This window comes from Lepidochelys kempii, chromosome 1 (genome assembly GCF_965140285.1).
Source record: "Lepidochelys kempii isolate rLepKem1 chromosome 1, rLepKem1.hap1, whole genome shotgun sequence".
Lineage (NCBI taxonomy): Eukaryota > Metazoa > Chordata > Testudines > Cheloniidae > Lepidochelys > Lepidochelys kempii.
In genome coordinates, this window is record NC_136380.1 from 249,684,715 (window position 1) to 249,705,827 (window position 21,113).

Below are 21,113 nucleotides of genomic sequence, written 5' to 3' on the forward strand. Positions count from 1 at the left end.
ACTCTTGGTTCTAGTGAGATAAATAGAAATTCAGTTACTTGATTTCCCTACCTTTCTCCCCTTTAGATAGTACTACAGACTACATCGGGTTAGCACAGGATGTAAGTCAGTGCATTATTGGATTACTTATGTACACAAAAGGAGAAGCTCCGTTTTCCCCCCTAGGATGGATCAGCATAGAGAACTGACCAGAACCTTTACTCATAACTTAAACCTGTCCTGACCTAGATTTTAAACACAGCCACATACTTAAATGTAGACAACAACTTTCTACTTCCTGAATTTAGCTGGATGTTGGCAAGGGTCCTGTGATTGGAAAGGATTAGCTAAACGGGAAGGGAAGGTTTCAGAGAGGTGTCTCATGGTTAGGATAGTTCAAATACTTATCTAAGCCACAACTAGATTCTGAACCTTCTGAAGTTTGCTTATTCCCACTGGAGGGCTCCCCCTTCCCTCTCTAGCAAGAGGATCTACAAACAAACAAAAAAATTTTTTTTGAGCTGTGCACTTGTATTCATGCCCTGAAGTCTGCACATGGACAAAATTGCAGAGATTTGTGGCTTCAAGTAGAGATCACTGAGTATCTGTTCAGGGTTGAGCAAGTGACTTTGGAAACAAAAATGAACTCCCCAAATTTATCAAGTTTGGTTTATACTAGGGCTGTTGATTAATTGCAGTTATCTCATGTGATTAACTCAAAAAAATGAATCATGATTTAAAAAAATTAATTGTGATTAATCACAGTTTTAATCTCACGTTAAACAATAGAATACCAATTGAAATTTATTAAATATTTTGGATGTTTTTCTACATTTTCATATATATTGTATTCTGTGTTGTAATTGAAATCAAAGTGTATATTATTATTACAAATATTTGCACTGCAAAAATGATAAACAAAATATTTTTCAGTTCACCTCATACAAGTACTGTAGTGCAATCTCTTTGTTGTGAAAGTGCAACTTACAAAGGTAGATTTTTTTATAGCTGCACTCAAAAACAAAATGTAAAACTTCAGAGCCTACAAGTCCACTCAGTCCTACTTCTTGTTCAGACAATCGCTAAGACAAAAAAGTGTGTTTACATTTACAGGAGATAATGCTGCCCTCATCTTATTTACAATGTCACCAGAAAGTGAGAACAGATGTTCACATGACACTTTTGTAGCTGGCATTGCAAGGTATTTACATGCCAGATGTGCTAAACATTGATATTCCCCTTCATGCGTCGGCCACCATTCAGAGGACATGCTTCCATGCTGATGATGCTCGTTAAAAGAATAATGCGTTAATTAAATTTGTGACTGAACTTCTTGGGGGAAGAATTGTATGTCTCCTCTTCTGTTTTACCCACATTCTGCCATATATTTGATATTATAGCAGTCTCGGATGATAACCCAGCACTTGTTCATTTTAAGAACACTTTCACAGCAGATTTGACAAAACGCAAAGAAGGTTCTAATGTGAGATTTCTAAAGATAGCTACAGCACTCGACCCAAGGTTTACGAATCTGAAGTGCCTTCCAAAATCTGAGCGGGATGAGGTGTGGAGCATGCTTTCAGAAGTCTTAGAAGAGCAACATTCCGAAGTGGAAACTACAGAACCCGAACCACCAAAAAAGAAAATCAACCTTCTGCTGGTGGCATCTGACTCAGATGATGAAAATGAACATGCGTCGGTCTGCACTGCTTTGGATTGTTATCGAGCAGAACCCACCATCAGCATGGATGCATGTACCCTGGAATGGTGGTTGAAGCATGAAGGGACATATGAATCTTTACCGCATCTGGCATGTAAATATCTTGCGATGTCAGCTACAACAGTGCCATGCGAATGCCTGTTCTCACTTTCAGGTGACATTGTAAACAAGAAGCACAGCATTGACTCCTGCAAATGTAAACAAACTTGTTTGAGCAATTGGCTGAACAAAAATAGACTGAGTGGACTTGCAGGCTCTAAAATTTTACATTGTTCAAAAATAAAACAGGTTTTTTTTGTACGTAATTCTACATTTGTAAGTTCAGTTTTCATTACAAAGATTGCACTACAGTACTTGTATTAGGTGAATTGAAAAATACTATTTCTTTATATTTATTTTTGATTACAAGTAAAAAAACAAAAAGTGAGCACTGTACACTTTGTATTCTGTGTTGTAATTGAAATCAATATATTTGAAAATGTAGAAAACATCCAAAAAATTTAAATAAATGGTATTCTGTTATTGTTTAATAGTGCGATTAATCATGCAATTAATTTTTTAATTGCTTGACAGCCCTAGTATATACTGATTTTTCTTAAGTTTTCCAATTTCTGTGGTCAGTTTTGTCATGTTGAGGCTATGTCATGTGATCAAATGATATTATGAAGAAAGGACTAGGTAGGTTTGAGCGGAATCTTTGGTTTTCTGATGTGGCCAGAGCCACTGAGTCTCTGCATGATCTAGGGAAGTTTTTGTTTAAGGTAAGAACCTCACTGAAAGATAAATGCTGCATTGATGCTCCATAGGCATGAAGCAGATGTGGTTAGAGTGAAAACTGAACTAGGGCATTGTGTAAATAACAATTTCATAGGGGGCACAGAAATCATGAAAATGCCCCCATACTAGGATCTTTTAAATATTACCTTAGCTTACTGTGCAGTGCACATGCAGAGGAATTGAGTGCTGTGCACGCGTGTATGAAAAAGACCTAGCGGGGAAACAGAATGGATGGGTCTTTTTTTTTTTCTTTTTTAAGTCACAGGCACAAATGAAATTGACTAAAGTTTGCTGGTTAAGTTCATTCTGTGCAAATTGTGAAATTCAATACTTTGTCATTTACATGGTCATGAATTTTCTAAAACCACCCACATGATTTATATAGTCCCTAATTATGCTTGCTTCCTCCATTGAGGGATTATTCCCAGATGTCAATGATTTTAAAACCATCACTGTTCTTGGATTCCCATGTGTCAGTGGTGACCCAAGATACCCATCATCTGGTTAGCCTGAAGGCAGACCTTGCTGAAGCAGTGTTCCAGGTCTGTCTTCTCCCATCTGGGTTAACTGAAATTTGCTCTATTTAGGGCTATTCGTGAAGACCACACCAAAATTTAACTACCACCTGCCAGTGTAACCACCTGTGTTAACAGGGGCAGCTTGAGTTGAGCAGAGTATCTAGGCTTTGTACAGCACAAAGCCTTAAATCTGCTTTTGGAGGAAATTCAAGGTGTTTCTCAATCCTAAACGAGATGGGGAATTTTTGAATATAGGCAGCAGGGCATTTTTTTGGTAGAGAGCCTCGATTTTGGAACTTTCTTTTTAATATGCGGCTGGCCATTTTTAGGTTGCAGGATGTTTAATGGAAAACCTGCAGTTGCTATGGGGGTGAGCTCAGGACAAAGTCATTTTCAGCAGACACACAGTTACCCATGGGGTAATGGTGATGTGTTTTATCTTGCAACAGACCCACATGCCTTAGAGAGCCCTGAATAAAGACCTATCAGTGAGTAAGTGCCATGAATACAGCAGTTTTAAAAAGCTGCAGAGGCTTCAAAGAAAGGTGCTGTAGCAATGGTTGTGAACCCTGTTACCTTAGCTTAACTGGTGCCAAAAATATTAGGCGAGTTTCCTAACTGGTTTTCACAATTTGTAAAAGTGATTATCTACATCTGTGGATCAACGATCAGAAAGCTGCAAAGCAGCTGTGGCATTCTAGAACACCACATTCCCTGGAAATGTTACTTTTAGGCTTAATAAAAGAAAAATATCTGGGGTGAAAGACAACCATGAAAGCCTTAGTACATAAGCCAAAGACTGTTGGCAATTGATGGAAAGCCTCTGAAATCTTTGGATGCTTTGTCTGTGATCAACATGTTAACAGCAGGAGCCAAGCACAAATGTGGATTTCAGCTGGCAGATAGCGTATGACTTTGTAAAGTCATTATTCCAGAACAACTGAGCCTAGTCTTGTTAACCACTGCTGATGGGCTGGTGTGAGATTAGTATCATCAAAACATTTAAAGACTTACCTGAACTCCTGCAGTTGAGAAATTGCACAATAAAGCCAGGTTCTCCTGTGAAATTTCTAGTACTTGCTGGTTTGGGTCAAGTAAGAAACAAGCATAGCTCTTTCTCATGTGGTAGTAATAAGTGGCCTAGTGAACTTAACCACTGCATCTCTAATAATGCAAAGAATTAGGGTTGGTCAGCCATTATAGGCTACAAATTTGCCATTAGCTCAGTTTGTGCTTTAGGAAAAAAGAGGATCTGAGTTTGGGGGTGATGGCGGGGGGAGGGGAAATCACAGATGAAATAAAGATTTAATCTGAACCTTTGGGGTTAAATGTATATTTTGTTAAGTAGTGACCAGAGAACAGAACAGAAAGATAGCTGCAGTTGAGGAATTCCCACATATTGCATGTTATTGCATGTTATTGCAGCCAAGGTTTGAACCAGAATGCCTCTCTCTCTCTCTCTCTCTCTCTCTCAAAAAAAGCTACAGTCTAAATAGGATCAGGATCACAACCTCATTTCTGGGAACCACATGTTCCACTCTCCCTAAAGAGAAACTCTGTCCAACTGAACTTTGACTCAAGGACAAATACAAGACGTTTTGCCAATGGTTTGACAAAGTGCGTTTAATAGGCTGTCTAGGGGTTAGATCAGGTGATGGTGTTAGAACACTTTGAAAATTTCCTACCCAAATCTAGAAGCAAAGTGTTTTTCCAGCAAGAAATGCCAATTTGTTGAAACCAAAAACTTCCTGCAAGAAAGGGTCAGTTTTGCTGAATTCCCATTTTAAAAAATTGAGTCATTTCAAAATTGTCAGGTCCTGTTCTGACATTTTTGAAACGAGAAGTTTGAAATCACTTGAAAAATTTTGAGTGTGCTCAATACAAACTGCTTTGACCAACCTGATCCAGAGTTTAGATTTTTGATTAGTGAAAAACTTGTGACTGACTTTGCCCCAGTTTGGGGAAGAACTTGAAATCTTATTCCCCCCCTTGTAACAGGAAAACAGTTTCCCACCCAGCTGTATCTGTGACAGAAAGCAGTTAGCATAGACTAGTTGAAGCACAGGACTGGAAGTCTGTTCACAGCTTTGCCACCGACTTGCTCTCTAACCTCTGAGAACTCACTTAAGCCCTAAAACCATCTGAAGCTATGGCTCAGAATCCTAGTTTGTGGAATACTTAGCTCCTAGAATGGAAGCTGTTATGAAAGTAAACAGCTACAATTGTTCAGTACAAAACACTGAATGCATACTCTTTATGTATCTGAAATATTTATTTAACCAGTGTTTTGTGGTGCACATTTAATATTCACTGTACAGAGAAAGAAAAATGTGGGGAGCACTGTGTTAAGTGTGGTGGAGGATTTTATAACATGAAGCATCTGCCTGTAAAAAACTGACCCGAGCCTGCTAGCTTATTACACGCATAACTGAACTGGTACCACTTTTGTACCAATGACCTAAAGTTAAAGTTGAATCCCTTTACCAATACTTTGAAGTAAAGTTCTCCATTTTACTTCTTTGGAAGATCTTTAAAAAGTGTCAGATTTAAGATTTTAAACTTTGACTAGCTCATGACTCATTCTCAGGAGCCTTTCCCCGCTTGAAATCAAGCGCAAGACTACATCACCACAAGACAGTTTTCTGCATTGATCACTGAATTTCAGATATAAATCCCACAACAAAAGCTGGCTTTTATATGAAGGGTTTCTTGGAAATCCAGCTGTATGAGATGACTGTCAAAGTTTAACCTAAAATTATAGGGAGCATTTTTCTTTTTGGAAGCCCCCCATGTAGTTGCCAGATTTTCCTCTCATGTCCTTTCCCACTCCCTCCCTTCCCTGTAAATTCATTAAGTCTCTTTAAAACAATTAATTCAAGCAGTGGTGTTTGAAAAGGCCTGCAGTGGAAAATGTGCATGTACAATGCAAAGAAAGAGTCACGGTATAAGTTCCAAGAGGCTAACGATGGGCAAAACCTCAGGAGGTTGGGTTTGAAAAAGTACTGAAAAGTTTGGATGATTTAACTTGAAATTAAGGAAATGTACTACACGTCCAGCCCACCCGAACACCCACAAACATAAATCACAGGACTAAGAGTAAGTAGCCTGATGTAACTTCTCACTTTGCCACAATAGAAGATTTCTTCTCGTTTTACTTTTCCTTCTGCAATCTTCTCCCAGATGGCCTGTCCCACTTCATGCTCGTTGTAGTACACAAAGGCCCCATCAATATGGCGGTAACCAGCATCAATGGCAATCTTCACTGATTCTTCACAGGTACCTTTGGGAGTCTAATGGAGACAAGAGAAAGGTCGACATGGTTACAACTTTGTTCGTGCCCATCTGAGCAGCAATGGGACGGTGCTAATTCTGAATGAGTGGGAAGCACAAGTCAACATTTCACCTCCTAGTCTACAACGCACACAACTCTGTTCACATACTAGGCTCCTGGGAAAAAGCGAGGACTGAACTGCTGTGCTGTCCTAATAGAAATTAATTTAGATTTATGGAGACTTTAAGTCCCCCTTTTCCCTTTCTACCACTGAACGTAATAGAATTATGCTAAAAAGTTCTCCATGTGCACCCCTCTCCCACCCTAACTTTTCAAGGGTTGAAAAGTGACAGACAGAATTTAGTTTTTCCTTTTGCTACTACTTTTCCAAATTTGGACACGTTTTGAAGAGTTAGAGCAGAAAATGGAAGAGGAGTAAAAAGTGGAAAAGCCTTGGGACATGGTTTATTTTAATGCACTCCGTGGCAAAAAAGGAGAAAAAGAAAGTGAGTATTTTCAAAAAGCAAAACTAAAACATTTTAGATCAAGATGACCTCATTGTGAAGTTTCCTGTCAAATCAACACTTTCCCATAAGAAGTCATTTGACAAGACCTCATGGGAAAGTTTTTGGTTGAAGCACAGCTCGGTTGAAACAGATCAGAAATTGCCTGTGCGGCTAATAACCTTATTAGCAATTTATTGAGGCATGGGGAAGAGGAATTCGGACACTGCCTTGACCCTCCTCACTTTCACCAGCTCAGCACCATTGGAGTTGCTACATTTTACATGGGGGTGAGAGTAGGATTGGGCCCTGTTGGATTAGCATATTGCAGGTAGGCAGTGGCTTCATAGTCTGCCTAAGAACATTTGATTTTTTTTTTTAATAAGAAGGTCCTGACTGCTGCAGTCTAGAAATTAAAACTGAGGGAGAGACTGTATGGGATTGATATCTCCAAATGAAGAACATGCTAAGCCTTTGCTGTACTTTGGGTCTCATGTTGCCTTTCAGCAGCCATGCTGACTCACCCTAAAAAAAACAATAAATTTGGGTTTGTTTCAGAGCAGCTCAGCTCTTTGCCATGTACCAGCTTCGAGTTCAAGATGCACATCAGCCAAACCAAACAAGAAGTTCACTTAGTGGGAGAGTACAGTGTGGAAAGCAGAAGTAGAACCACAATCACCACATCTAAGATTATTACCAGCAGGAGAGTGAGTTTGTGTGGCGGGGGGGGGGGGGGGGGGGGCGGAGGGTGAGAAAACCTGGATTTGTGCTGGAAATGGCCCAACTTGATGATCACTTTAGATAAGCTATTACCAGCAGGAGAGTGAGTTTGTGTGTGTATGGGGGTGGGGGTGGGGTGAGAAAACCTGGATTTGTGCTGGAAATGGCCCACCTTGATTATCATGCACATTGTAGGGAGAGTGGTCACTTTGGATAAGCTATTACCAGCAGGAGAGTGAGTTTGTGTGTGTGGTTTTTGGAGGGGGGTGAGGGAGTGAGAGAACCTGGATTTGTGCAGGAAATGGCCCACCTTGATTATCATACACATTGTGAAGAGAGTGGTCACTTTGGATGGGCTATCACCAGCAGGAGAGTGAGTTTGGGGGGGGGGGGTGAGAAAACCTGGATTTGTGCTGGAAATGGCCCAACTTGATGATCACTTTAGAAAAGCTATTACCAGCAGGACAGTGGGGTGGGAGGAGGTATTGTTTCATGGTCTCTGTGTGTATATAATGTCTTCTGCAGTTTCCACAGTATGCATCCGATGAAGTGAGCTGTAGCTCACGAAAGCTCATGCTCAAATAAATTGGTTAGTCTCTAAGGTGTCACAAGTACTCCTTTTCTTTTCACATCTAAGATGGTCACTGCAAGTAGCTTGATGCTACGGCTCGCTCTTGCCAGTGTCTTTGCTTATTGGAGGACTCACAGCAGGTATAGATACCATATTTCAAGTTCCCAAATAGAGGACACTGCTGGGGAACCCTACTCACAGGTCCTTGTAGTGACATAGTTTAACTTCACCTTTTGGAAGGTACTGATGCTATGTCTGTACAATGTAATATTTATATCCTTATCCAGAGCTCTCAACATGCCAGGGCTCACATGTATATCTAGGAAGGTACAAGAAAAAGGTAACTTTGTGATTCAGAAGGTATATTAAAACTATAAGCTTTTTTAAAATGCGGACTCAAATTTTAAAAAAAAGTCTGAGGGAAACTTAAGAGGCCAAATTTGTGTGTTTGGCCAGCCACCCATCCCATGTTGGGGAAAACGGAGTGCTATTTCATTCATTTAATAGGTACACCGAGGAGACAAACACTTGTTCAAATGCTTTCCTTCTTTCAGCAAGTGACCTTTCTGAAGGGACTTTCAGGCCCTGCCAAGGCCCTTTCCAAGTTGGCAGCATAGGCCATGCCAGAGTAACAAAGATCCTATCAGCTAAGACACCAAAGCTGAAGAGACCGAGTCACTGTCCTGCCACATTTTTAATCTGTTCATGATAGCTAAAAAGTTTTGGGTGCATCAAACATGGAGCAATGACAAACTCAAACACATACTGTATTTTGTGTGGTACCTAAACCTGCAGGGACAGGATTTAAGGAAACCATAAGGTGAAGGCCACATACCTGTAATTCTCATCCTTTGAAGGCATCTTATCTACTTAAGAGTTCGTTTCCATTTGTAGCTCAAGCCTCTCAGTCCTATCATCTTGGTATGTTTTCCGGGGAAGTGTTTTTTAACTTTCCATGTCTCTTTTAGAGTTTGTTTTATCATGCTCCCCATCACTGTTAGACAAATATTGCTAAAATAACAGGCATCTTTGCACTGTTTGGCCTGATAGAGGTGAAGGCCACCATCAAGTACACACCAGGTTGGCGCCAGTGCCTGGGGCAAGTTTCAGCACTTTGATGCATTCAGGGGCCAACTTCAGTATGCCACTCCTGGTGCGCTAGTGAATTGGAGCGATGATTAAGTTTCAGGAAATTCAGTGTATTCCTATGTGAAAGCATTAGTACTACTTCAGATTGAATCCATCCTGGCACTGTAGGTTTCAGGAAGCACTGGGAACAGCTATGGAATTTTTGGATGGAGTCAGTGATGCATCTTTGCTTGGGTGACCATCTCCATTTTGATCAGGAGGCCTGGAGACCCAGTATCCAGGGGCAGGTGAGGCCAGGAAACAGTGTCAATCACTGTGGCATTAGAGGCTAAAAAAGGGAGAAGGGATGTGAGGAAGTTTCCCGAAATCACAGCAAAGAGCAGTTTGGTAAGTTCGCAGCCTTAGCCATGGTCTACACTAGGAGTTGAGGTCGAATTTAGCAGCGTTAAATCGATTTAACCCTGCACCCGTCCACACGATGAAGCCCTTTTTTTCGACTTAAAGGGCTCTTAAAATCGATTTCCTTACTCCACCACTGACAAAAGTATTAGCACTGAAATCGGCCTTGCTGGGTCGAATTTGGGGTACTGTGGACGCAATTAGACGGTATTGGCCTCTGGGAGCTATCCCAGAGTGCTCTATTGTGACTGCTCTGGACAGCACTCTCAACTCAGATGCACTGGCCAGGTAGACAGGAAAAGGCCTGCAAACTTTTGAATTTCAATTTCCTGTTTGCATGGTCACCTGCAGCTTGCCACGCTGGCCAGAGCTCATCAGCAGAGGTGACCATGATGGAGTCCCAGAATTGCAAAAGAGCTCCAGCATGGACCGAACAGGAGGTACGGGATCTGATCGCTGTATGAGGAGAGGAATCCGTGCTATCAGAACTTCGTTCCAGTTTTCGAAATGCCAAAACATTTGTCAAAATCTCCCAGGGCATGAAGGACAGAGGTCATAACAGGGACCCGAAGCAGTGCCACGTGAAACTGAAGGAGCTGAGGCAAGCCTACCAGAAAACCAGAGAGGCAAACGGCTGCTCCGGGTCAGAGCCCCAAACATGCTGCTTCTATGATGAGCTGCATGCCATTTTAGGGGGTTCAGCCACCACTACCCCAGCCGCGTTGTTTGACTACTTCAATGGAGATGGAGGCAACACAGAAGCAGGTTTTGGGGACGAGGAAGATGATAATGAAGTTGTAGATAGCTCACAGCAAGCAAGCAGAGAAACCGGTTTTCCCAATAGCCAGGGATTGTTTCTCACCCTGGACCTGGAGCCAGTACCCCCCGAACCCACCCAAGGCTGCCTCCCGGACCCGCCAGGCAGAGAAGGGACCTCTGGTGAGTGTACCTTTTAAAATACTATACATGGTTTAAAAGCAAGCATGTTTAATGATTAATTTGCCCTGGCATTTGTGGCTCTCCTGGATGTACTCCCAAAGCCTTTGCAAAAGATTTCTGGGGAGGGTAGCCTTATTCCGTCCAACACGGTAGGACACTTTACCACAGTGCCAGTAGCATGTACTCGGGAATCATTGTAGAACAAAGCATTGCAGTGTATGTTCGCTGGCATTCAAAAAACATCCATTCTTTATCTCTCTGTGTTATCCTCAGGAGAGTGATATCATTCATCGTCACCTGGTTGAAATAGGGTGCTTTTCTTAAGGGGACATTCAGAGGTGTCCGTTCCTGCTGGGCTGTTTGCCTGTGGCTGAACAGAAATGTTCCCTGCTGTTAGCCACGGGGAGGGGTGAGGGGCTATCCACGTGATGGGGGGAGGCAAAATGCAACCTTGGAACGAAAGCACATGTGCTGTGTATGTAATGTTAACAGCAAGGTTTACCGTGAAAGAGTGTACCCATTGTTCTATAAAATATGTCTTTTTAAATACCACTGTCCCTTTTTTTTTCTCCACCAGCTGCATGTGTTTCAAGGATCACAGGATCTTCTCCTTCCCAGAGGCTAGTGAAGATTAGAAGGCAAAAAAAATGCACTCGTGAAGAAATGTTCTCTGAGCTCATGCTGTCCTCCCACACTGACAGAGCACAGACAAATGTGTGGAGGCAGACAATGTCAGAGTGCAGGAAAGCACAAAATGTCCGGGAGGAGAGGTTGTGGGCTGAAGAGAGTAAGTGGGGGGCTGAAGAGAGGGCTGAAGCTGAAAGGTGGTGGCAGCATGATGAGAGGAGGCAGGATTCAATGCTGAGGCTGCTGGAGGATCAAACTAATGCGCTCCAGTGTATGGTTGAGCTGCAGGAAAGGCAGCAGGAGCACAGACTGCCACTGCAGCCCCTGTATAACCAACCACCCTCCTCCCCAAGTTCCATAGCCTCCTCACCCAGATGCCCAAGAATACGGTGGGGTGGCCTCTGGCCACCCAGCCACTCCACCCCAGAGGATTGTCCAAGCAACAAAAGGCTGGCATTCAATAAGTTTTAAACTTTTAAAATGCTGTGTGTCCTTGTTCTTCTCTTCTCCACCACCCCTCCCGGCGTTTCTCTTCTCCATCACCCCTCCCAGGCTACGTTGGCAGTTATCCCCCTATTTGTGTGATGAATTAATAAAGAATGCATGAATGTGAAGCAACAATGACTTTATTGCCTCTGCAAGTGGTGATCGAAGGGAGGAGGGGAGGGTCCTTAGCTTACAGGGAAGTAGAGTGAACCAAGGGGCGGGGGGTTTCATCAAGGAGAAACAAACAGAACTGTCACACCGTAGCCTGGCCAGTCATGAAACTGGTCTTCAAAGCTTCTCTGATGCGCACCGCGCCCTTCTGTGCTCTTCTAATCGCCCTGGTGTCGGGCTGCGCGTACCCAGTGGCCAGGCGATTTGCCTCAACCTCCCACCCCACCATAAACGTCTCCCCCTTACTCTCACAGATATTGTGGAGCGCACAGCAAGCGGTAATAACAGTGGGAATATTGGTTTTGCTGAGGTCTCACCGAGTCAGTAAACTGCGCCAGCGCGCTTTTAAACTTCCAAATGCACATTCTACCACCATTCTGCACTTGCTCAGCCTGTAGTTGAACAGCTCCTGACTACTGTCCAGGCTGCCTGTGTACAGCTTCATGAGCCATGGCATTTAGGGGTAGGCTGGGTCCCCAAGGATAACTATAGGCATTTCAACATCCCCAACGGTTATTTTCTGGTCTGGGAATAAAGTCCCTTCCTTCAGCTTTTGAAACAGAACAGAGTTCCTGAAGATGCGAGCGTCATCTACCTTTCCTGGCCATCCCATGTTGATGTTGGTGAGCTTGAATGATAGATCTGTAAATCTTGATACAAATGTACTGGAGTTTTCTTTCAAGGACTGATCTCAGTCTTCAAAGGACTTCCAAGTTGAGGTCAGGAGGGCTTTTTCAAATTCAGTCTGGGGTAAGGCCAACTGCAAGAGGCTTATTTTAAAGATCTGGAAACACAGGAAGCCTCACACCAGACCAAATGAATGTTCTAGCCAGCCTAGTGTCCTAGCTAGAACAGCTGCCAGAGCTAGATGCTTCAGATGAAGGTGCAAGAAGTCCTAACATGGAGAGTTTCCTAGAGTGACAAGGTGGATGAAGTAGTTTTTTATTGGACCAATTCCTGTTGGAGAGAGAGACAAGCATTTGAGCCCCACACACAGCTCTTCTCCACGCTTGGGAAAAGTACTCCCAGTGTCACAGCTAAATACAAGATGGAACAGATTCAAAGGTAACATTCAAGGTGAAGTGGCCTGTTAACACTCCTGTAGTGATAGGACAAAAAGGGGAGGGGGTAGTGGGTTACAGATTGTTGTAATCTATAAATCCAGTGTCCTTATTAAAACCACGATTAATGGCTAGCAAAGTTATGAATTTAAGCTCCCAGGCTCATCTTTTGAAAATGTTGTGCAGGTTTCCTATGAGGACTGAGAGGACACATATAGCATAATTGCTTTATGAAAAGTATTCACCCACAGGAGATAGGGTGTTTTTGTCTTTTATCATTTTCCGGTGCAAGTTCAAGAGCACAGTGATTGTCTCTCTGGTTTCACCCACATAGTTGTTGTTGAGGCATTTATGCATTGGATGAGGTAAACCACATGTTGTGATAGGCACGTGCAGGACTGCTAGATCTTGAAATGTGCATTGTCAGGGTCTAAGACAGGAGCTGGGCTGGAACAAGTTGGGAGCAGGAGCTACCCAGTGATGGGCAAATGCTTTGAACAGTCACTGAACTGCTGCTGTTGCTGGGCTTAAGAGCTGGTCCACTGACTTCCCACTAATCAGGCAGCATACTACAGGCCAGCTGTGCTTGTTAGGTTGCCCATAGACTGGCTCTGCTGCCAAACCTGCTTCCAAACAGGTTGTCTTAGCCCCAGAGAATTGAATTAGTAACCCTGCTATGTTTTTTATTCTAGTACAACTGTGGAGGCGTATAGCTTATCCATGTGACTAATCCTTTTTTGGATCCTGCAATATTAAGCTTTTTGGCTTTGGTACATTGTGGCCAGGAGTTCCCCAGGACACTTGTGTTAAGTAGTATTTATAATTTTTAATTATGTTGCCTTTCAGTTTTGTTTGGTGATGCCTGTCCCTGTTTGAGAGATTATGCTGACTTTTTATAAGCATAACTGATAAAGTCTGCTCTATACTAGAGGTGCGCAAAGTATCACAAGGAAAGTTACCCTCAGAAAGCATGGTTTTGTCAAACTTCAGATTTTCCCCACACAGGGAACTGTCAGGTGAAGGTTTTTTTCTAGAACTGAAGAAAAATCCACTGTTTGCTTGAAACAAAACAACCTGGATCAGAAAATAGTTGAGATTTTCCCTTGACGAAAAAAGTTTTCAAACAGCTCCACTCAATACCATGTCTTGTTTTAGACACATCTACCGTGTCTCGTCTCTAAAGAAAGCATTCCTAAATCTTTTCAATATCTCCCCTCATGGAAGTAATATTCCAAGAAGAACAGTTAAGCTGTAGTGTAGCAATAGCCTAAATCAACATAAATTATGTCACTCAGGAGTGTAAATTAGCCACCTCCCTTCGTCCATGAGCAGCACCATTTATGTTGACTTAAGCACAGATGTTGGCAGGAGAACTTCTCCCACCGACATAGCTATTGCCTCTCACGGGGGGCTGGAGTAATTAAGCCAATGGGAAAGTGCTGTCCTGTCAGTTTAGAGAGGCTGCACAAAGCTTACAGCTGTGCCGCTGTAAGATCGCTAGTGTAGTCATAGCCTTAGTCTCTGAACTACTACGTTGTGGAGATACAGTAATCAGAATTCAGGTTTCCAGCTGAGGGCAAACCATAGCTGACAGTGGCAGATAATGGAAGCTGTATAATCTCATTCTTTGCCTCCTGAAACAGAGGTTTGCTTTTTGAGCCCTACTGTACAAAGGTTAGACAACTCAAAGAAAGTATCTCCTTCCCTAGCAGAAGCGAATTTAGAACTCATTAAGAGTAGTTCAAGCTGTGCCTACCTGTGTAGGTAACAGATGAATTGCCAAGTAATCATGCTACCCATTAACCTAGTTTAGTTTTGGCCTTTCTATCCTCCATGTATCCCATTTTCCACATCAGTAGTAAGCCCCATATTTAATGTAATACAAGTCTTTATGACATGGCAAAAAGCAAATAACTTGCTACGTCCACTCTGGGTTTAGTCAGTTGATCAATACTCTACCTCTTACCCCATGATTACTGGGTTTGTTGAGGGATTTTCTCATCTAATTACCTGGTTCACCCAAGAACTTACAGCTGTACAATATTTGCTGCTTTCCATTCCTCCAACAGGACAGATTTTAATGAGTTTGCACATTATTAGCACCTCAGCCACTTCATTCTGGAGTTCCTTCAGAACTCTTGGATGTGTATCCTCCAGTCCCAGTGACTTGTCTAAAACAGCTCTTCCCTGGCCCAGAGAATATTCAGTCTTAAAGCCTAGTAGTAAGCAAACTTAAGAACCCAACAGAAGGATATATTTGTTGCACATATGAAATTCACTGGCATTTTTCTAGCTTAAGTATTTACTGAACATTTGAGAAGCTCTTTGAATAATATTGAGTGCATAAAAGGCAAACAGCACTGGTACTCATCCAACATATTCAAATAGCCCTTCTTACTACAGTTCTCACTTGTTACCACCTTTGCTTCCTGCTTTTATTCCGCTTTCTTTTCTGTAAGACAGTCTCTTTTCCCTGTCACGTTAGCATCCCTTCCTTCTCTCTATTGTGTTCTCTCACTGAAGTCCTCACAGAGTACTTCTAATGTATCCCATCTCTCTCCCCTTCTCAGCGCCAGCTTGGACATTTTAGCCACTCAGTATCCAGAGGGCTAATCCTACTAACTGGAGACAAACTGAAGATGGAGATCTGAGGGAGGGTACTACTCAGGGGCAGTGCTCAGGGCACAGCCAGCTCCAGGCACCTGCTTTCCAAGCAGATGGCATTCAGAATGGGGCTGCAGTCCGTGTCCTGCAGCGGCAATTCGGCGGCAGCTTGGCCGCTCTTCCTGCCACAGCAGCTTTTGGGCGGCAGCTCCGCTGCTTTTCCAAGCACGGCGGCAATTTGGCGGCAGCTCTGTTGCTGTTGTGGCGGTGGCAATCCGGCGGCGACTGCTTGGGGCAGCAAAATTGGTGGAGCCGCCCCGGCTCAGGGAAAGTTCTGGATTCTTAGCAGAGCCCTGTCCCTTGACACCAAATGTCTCCATCTTTCATAACAGCCTCCAGCTACTGGTGGTTTACAATCTATGGTGCCACTGCAGCCCCCTCTGGCTGCAGGAATGGAGAGAATTCTCATCCTGTTCTGTTTCCTCCCACTGAAGAGCTTCCTAGCTGGTGATGAGGAGGTAATTCTGCAATCTACCTCTTCAGCTTTCCAGCTGATGGAGGGCAGTGGGGAAGGTTCTATTACTCTAACCACTAAGCTAGTGAAATAATTTTTGCTGACTGGCCTGATTGCTTTTTTGCTGGAGCACACGCACAGGAGAAAAAGTTAAGATATTAAAGGCAGTGCTTTTGTGCTATGCCTTTGCAGGGTTATATTACTTTGTGATTACTAGGTTAATAAATATGGACTAATGGCAGAAAACCAATAAGAATTAGTACATCCTGCCATGTCTCTTACGTCAATAAAATTATCTAGGTGTGTGAGCCTAGTTGCTGTCTGTTCCCAGACTGGCAGAGACTGGGAGCTGCAGAGGCAACACTTGAAGGGAAGGAACAGTGTGCAGTGGTCTTGACCAAATCGATCTGGCCAGTGGTATCCAGCCTACCTCAAACTAGAAGAAGGATTGCCATGGGGTGCTGGGAAGAACTGAGCCTTCTTCCAGAAGCACTGGATTTTAACTACAGCATGCTGAAGAGGCAAGCTGTGGATTAAATCTACCAGTTCCAATCATAATTTCAGATTTCAAGTCACTGTTTAGGAATCTTAGTTCACTAGATACAGGAAGAAGATAGGGACACTTTGAGTGTTGGGATGTACCTTGCAAATGCCCAGAAGCTGCAAACAGATTTTCATATTAAAGTTTCTGGAAGCCTCCTTAAATTCCAGAGCCTAATTCCCTTTACCTATTTTCTGAATAAAGCAACAAGAGAATAAGTGTCCAAAATTGGGACCTTACTGTAGAAAAGCACCTGGTTTGAGTAATTGAGATGTTACAGGAAAAGCCAGATCCACTTTGTGGACTAAGGATGCAAACAGCACAAGGGAACATTCTTAGAATTGCTTACTTTTGCAGATGAGAAACTGGACTGTGCCTCTTTCTTGGAAAATACCAATCACCAGAACATAACCAGCTTCTATACAGAAAAATCTGGCAGCTATTCCCCGGGAAACATCAACAAGGAAGCAAAATCCAGAGAAATTATCCCTGCAAAAAGCTGACAGAGCTCAGAAATGATGGCTGAAGAGGACTGCTGGCAACCCATGTACCATACACTATTCACTCTGATGGGGAAGCCATCTGGGGAATTGCTACACACTGGACCAGAGTGCTATTCCATCTGGTCTGGTATCCTGCTTCTGGCAGAGGTTGGTACCAGATGCTTCTGAAGAAAATAGGGGAAAATCCATAATGCATCTTACCTCTTGTGCCATGAGATGACTAGGAGGAAAGGGGGTGAATTTCTTCTCTAATGCAACAGGTCATCAATTTATATTCTGAAGTGCGAGGTTTGATTCCCCCCCGCCCTTGCAATAGCAACTTAGCATGCATGATTAGATTTAGCATTTCTAAAATTCCTGTTAGGTTGTTGTTCTAGGATTTAGCCAAAGCTGTGATAAGGACTATTGTAGCTGGCATAGTCTGCCCCAGTTATTTTACCAGAGCAAATAAAAGATTGCAGAATCTGCAATTTGTAGTCATTGCAACTTTCCATAGAACACACTCTTCGAAGCATTGTGAATATATCCTCTATGAGCCAATGGGCTTCTGTCCTGATAGCTTTGCTTTTCTGCAAGGCTGGGTTGTTTCATAAACATGCCTTAGGCCCTGCCTATGAAGCAACCAAGCCACTTTTGAGCTCTTACTTTTCTTAGGCACATTTAAAGGTTGTTAGCAGAGAAATCCATTGGCTTTGATTTAGTAAGAGTTTCTCAAACTGTACTCAGAAGTTTTGTTCACAGGGTTGCAGCCTTTGAGACTCAAGCAAATATTAAGGGGTTTCTAGTATATGCAAGGATAGTCCTGTGGTCAAAGAACTGACTGCAACTCAGGAGATGTTAGTTCAATTCCAAGCTCCTCTGTGTACAAGTCATGTAGCCCTTCTAGGGCTCAGTTCTCCTCACATCCCCAATCTATGTAAAGTGGGGATGATGTGAAGACATTCATTAATTCTCATAAGGAAGTCACATTTCTTGGTGATATGAGCCATACAAGCACTTAGATCCATGAAAACCTCTGTTAAAACCTGTGAATTATGTATGAAGCCAAGTTTTGGGGAAGCCCTTTACCTTTGAAGCCTCCTAGAAAAGGTGATAGCAGGTGGCCTGCAAATTACCAACTGCCTTAATGTTTGCTGTTACTACCTATCAGGAATGGTCTTTGTAGACACCATTCCACCTTTTTGGGTGTCAGACATGAAACGGAATTGTTCAACAGCCAGTGGTTGAAAGCCCTACAGGGCACAAAGTGCCTCATGCTTCTGGTTTGATGGCTTGCTTAAATTTTCTACGTGTCACATCCCCATGGATCATTCAGCTGGCAGCTGAAATAAGGTAGACAATTTCCTGGACAGCATGAGGACAAGGCAGCCTGACAGCCCCAGAAGCTGTCTATTAATTGGAAGAGAGACAAGGTGGGTAAGGTAATATCTTTTATTGGACTAACTTAAGCTTGTCTCTCTCACCAACAGAAGTTGATCCAATAAAATATTACCTCACCCACCTTGTGTGTCTACTATCCTGGGACCGTCACAGCTACACTATGCTACATATTAATTGGAAGGGCAGCCACCCTATCAGAAGACTCCAAGAATTCCTTTAAAAATGAAATCTTTCTATGTGGCCCCTCCCCAGTGTCTTCCGATCTCAGGAAAAGCAGGGGCACCAGCATCCCTGGTGACAGGGGATAAGGGTAGTGGCTTGCAAGTCAGTTCACTCTTTATCCCCAAATCAAATTATAGGTAAGATTTCTGGGATTGTTGTGAGGGTACAAGTGGAGTTTGCAGTAGTATCAGAGCCTCAACACCAAGCTAGCTGAGAGGTTGAACCGGCAAAAGCTTGGTTCAGTGAAGCCTGAAAAACAGCCAAGTTTCTTGTAGTATCGTCTGGAGTTTTAGTGGGCCTGGCCTCATGAACAAGTGAAAGACTGAGGCCAAAGTTAAGCATGGTCTCCTATGAGCAGAGCTGCTACCTGTTTTTGTAGGAGGCTTATGCCATTTTAAAGAGAAACTAAGCCATGGGACACATTATGGTGGTCACTTGAAGTGTGGTTCTAGCCTCAAGAAACTAGAGACAGACCCCTCCCTAACTTCCAGATCAAGTCTGCTTTATTCACAAGTAATCAAGGGACCAGTTAGAGCCCTAACATGGTTTTTAGGCTTCCAGTTGAACTAGGTCAACCTGAGCTTGGAGTGCTGAGCTCAGTTTTCCTTCTCACTTCTGCAGTGTTGCCAATGTACAAGTTCATGACATTCAGTTCATGACAGCTCCTGTAGTCATGTGATTGCAAGAATCTGAGTTTTTGTTTAGAAAGAGTTTCTAGGCGGCCTGGCTGGGAGAAGAACATGACACTGAGCCCTACAGGCTCAAAAATTTAGAAGGCAACTAAAAAGAACCCAAAGTATGTATTGTCAAGGGTTTGCAAATCATGAGTCTCAAAGCCTCAGCACCAGTATTAATGATTCTGCAGGACAAGTTCTGACCTTGGGTTGCACTTGTGCAACCTGGGGCAGAGTCAAGCCATGCCACTTAGCTAACGGCTTTTGGATGATGCATGACTCACAGTAGCACAGGTAGGAGTAGAACAGTTAACACTCAGGCTAATCATTACAGTAAACAGCTGTGACACCAGCATGAGCAGCTCTCCTATTTATTTGGTCACTCCTCAAGCGGTTCTGGCTGAAGAGTACGAAATCCCCTCTGGTTTCTGAGGTATTACTATTTTTTCAAATATTTCTGCTACTCTTCATTAATAGGCCCTTGAATCGATAGAGTTTAATCAAGTTGACTGAAGTTGTCAGCCATTCACCCAGCTACATTTAACATACAGAAGTTGCTATTTGTCAGTGCCAGTGGGAATTAACCAACAATCAGCATCAGAAAGGGGTGCAGTCTCAAGGCCTAAAACTTGCGGTCTCCCCAGCATTGTCTTGTGCTCTGGGAGTGTCACGCTGGACTACTGTTGCATATTAGCAGGTCTGCATGTGTCAAAGTATTCTGAAGCCAAGTGAACAGTGCCAGCTTGGCTATTATGGACAGCTTCTCAGCTGGTCTAGCTTGGCATAGCTCCATTGGCACCAGCTGACAATCAAGCTATTCATATTTTCACTAAATTGAGTTTTACACTTTGCAACATAGGACTATGCCGCTGTGTTCTAAAGTGTTCTGAAGAGGTGTGTCCTAACACAACGAAGGTATTAAAAGAGTGCTGGATTTGAGGAACCGTTTCCTCAAAGCCTACAGTGTTTAGAACAGACTTTGAGGCTTGAAATACAATTAGGCCTGTAGAGAATCCATGCTATTCATATCCCTTTTCTGGGGCCAGGCTAAAAAACAAGTTCAGATTTTGAGTGATACAACAACAGGCATCATTTTATGGGAATACAGATTTCCAGGGGCAGCGGGGGGTTAATTCCTAGAAGTACTTCATACCCTGACTCCTATCTTTCAATGGCCTTCAGTTACACACGTGTAAACCAGAATGGCCTTTCACCAACAGAAGCTGAGCCAATGAAAGCTATTGCCTCACTCACCTAGCCTCTCCAATATCCTGGGGCTGACACTGCTACAACACCGCATACAAGGATGCTCCTGTTTAATTGGAGATTCTGCATGGTGGCCATATCACTAAGTGCCATCTTTAATTGGTTGCAGTTCATTAAACACTAAGTGCATGCATGGCCTCTGAAGCAGTTAGAGCTAAAGAAGAATTAATCGTACGGTCTTAATTTGGTTTCTATAAAGAACTGTAAAATTCATGAAAATAAGGTCCTCAATGTGGAGATTTTAGTAAAAAGTCAACTTCCCACATAGCAGAGAGAGTCATGTTCCCCTAACATAAAAATCCATTCATCTTACAGTGTGGTATGATCTTTGCCAGAACCAAAGCTGTAGGGAGATACCAGGCTATTTTTGAGCGGGGAAAAGGGTTTGTATGTGAAGAGTCTGCATATTCTCCAATTTGATAAATATCAGTTTGTCAAACTCTGCTTTGGGTGGCCAGGAGGAAAAATTCTGTCCCATGACAAATATTTCGAATTCTCATGCTTGCCCCAGTTCAAAGTTCATCAATTTTTCTGTTTTCACGATAAGACTTAAGTGATTTAATTTCTTCCCCCTGTAA

The 21,113-nt window shown here is 42.9% G+C and overlaps 1 protein-coding gene across 1 annotated transcript in view; it reads right to left on the bottom strand.

Annotated features, from left to right (window-relative positions):
- Window positions 1–21,113, bottom strand: part of AKR1D1 (aldo-keto reductase family 1 member D1) — a 54,422-nt gene that overhangs the window by 25,960 nt on the left and 7,349 nt on the right. The window contains exon 2 of the mRNA XM_073330061.1: window positions 6,117–6,284. Within this exon, the coding sequence (XP_073186162.1) occupies window positions 6,117–6,284 (168 nt within the window). The remainder of the gene's footprint in view (window positions 1–6,116; window positions 6,285–21,113) is intronic.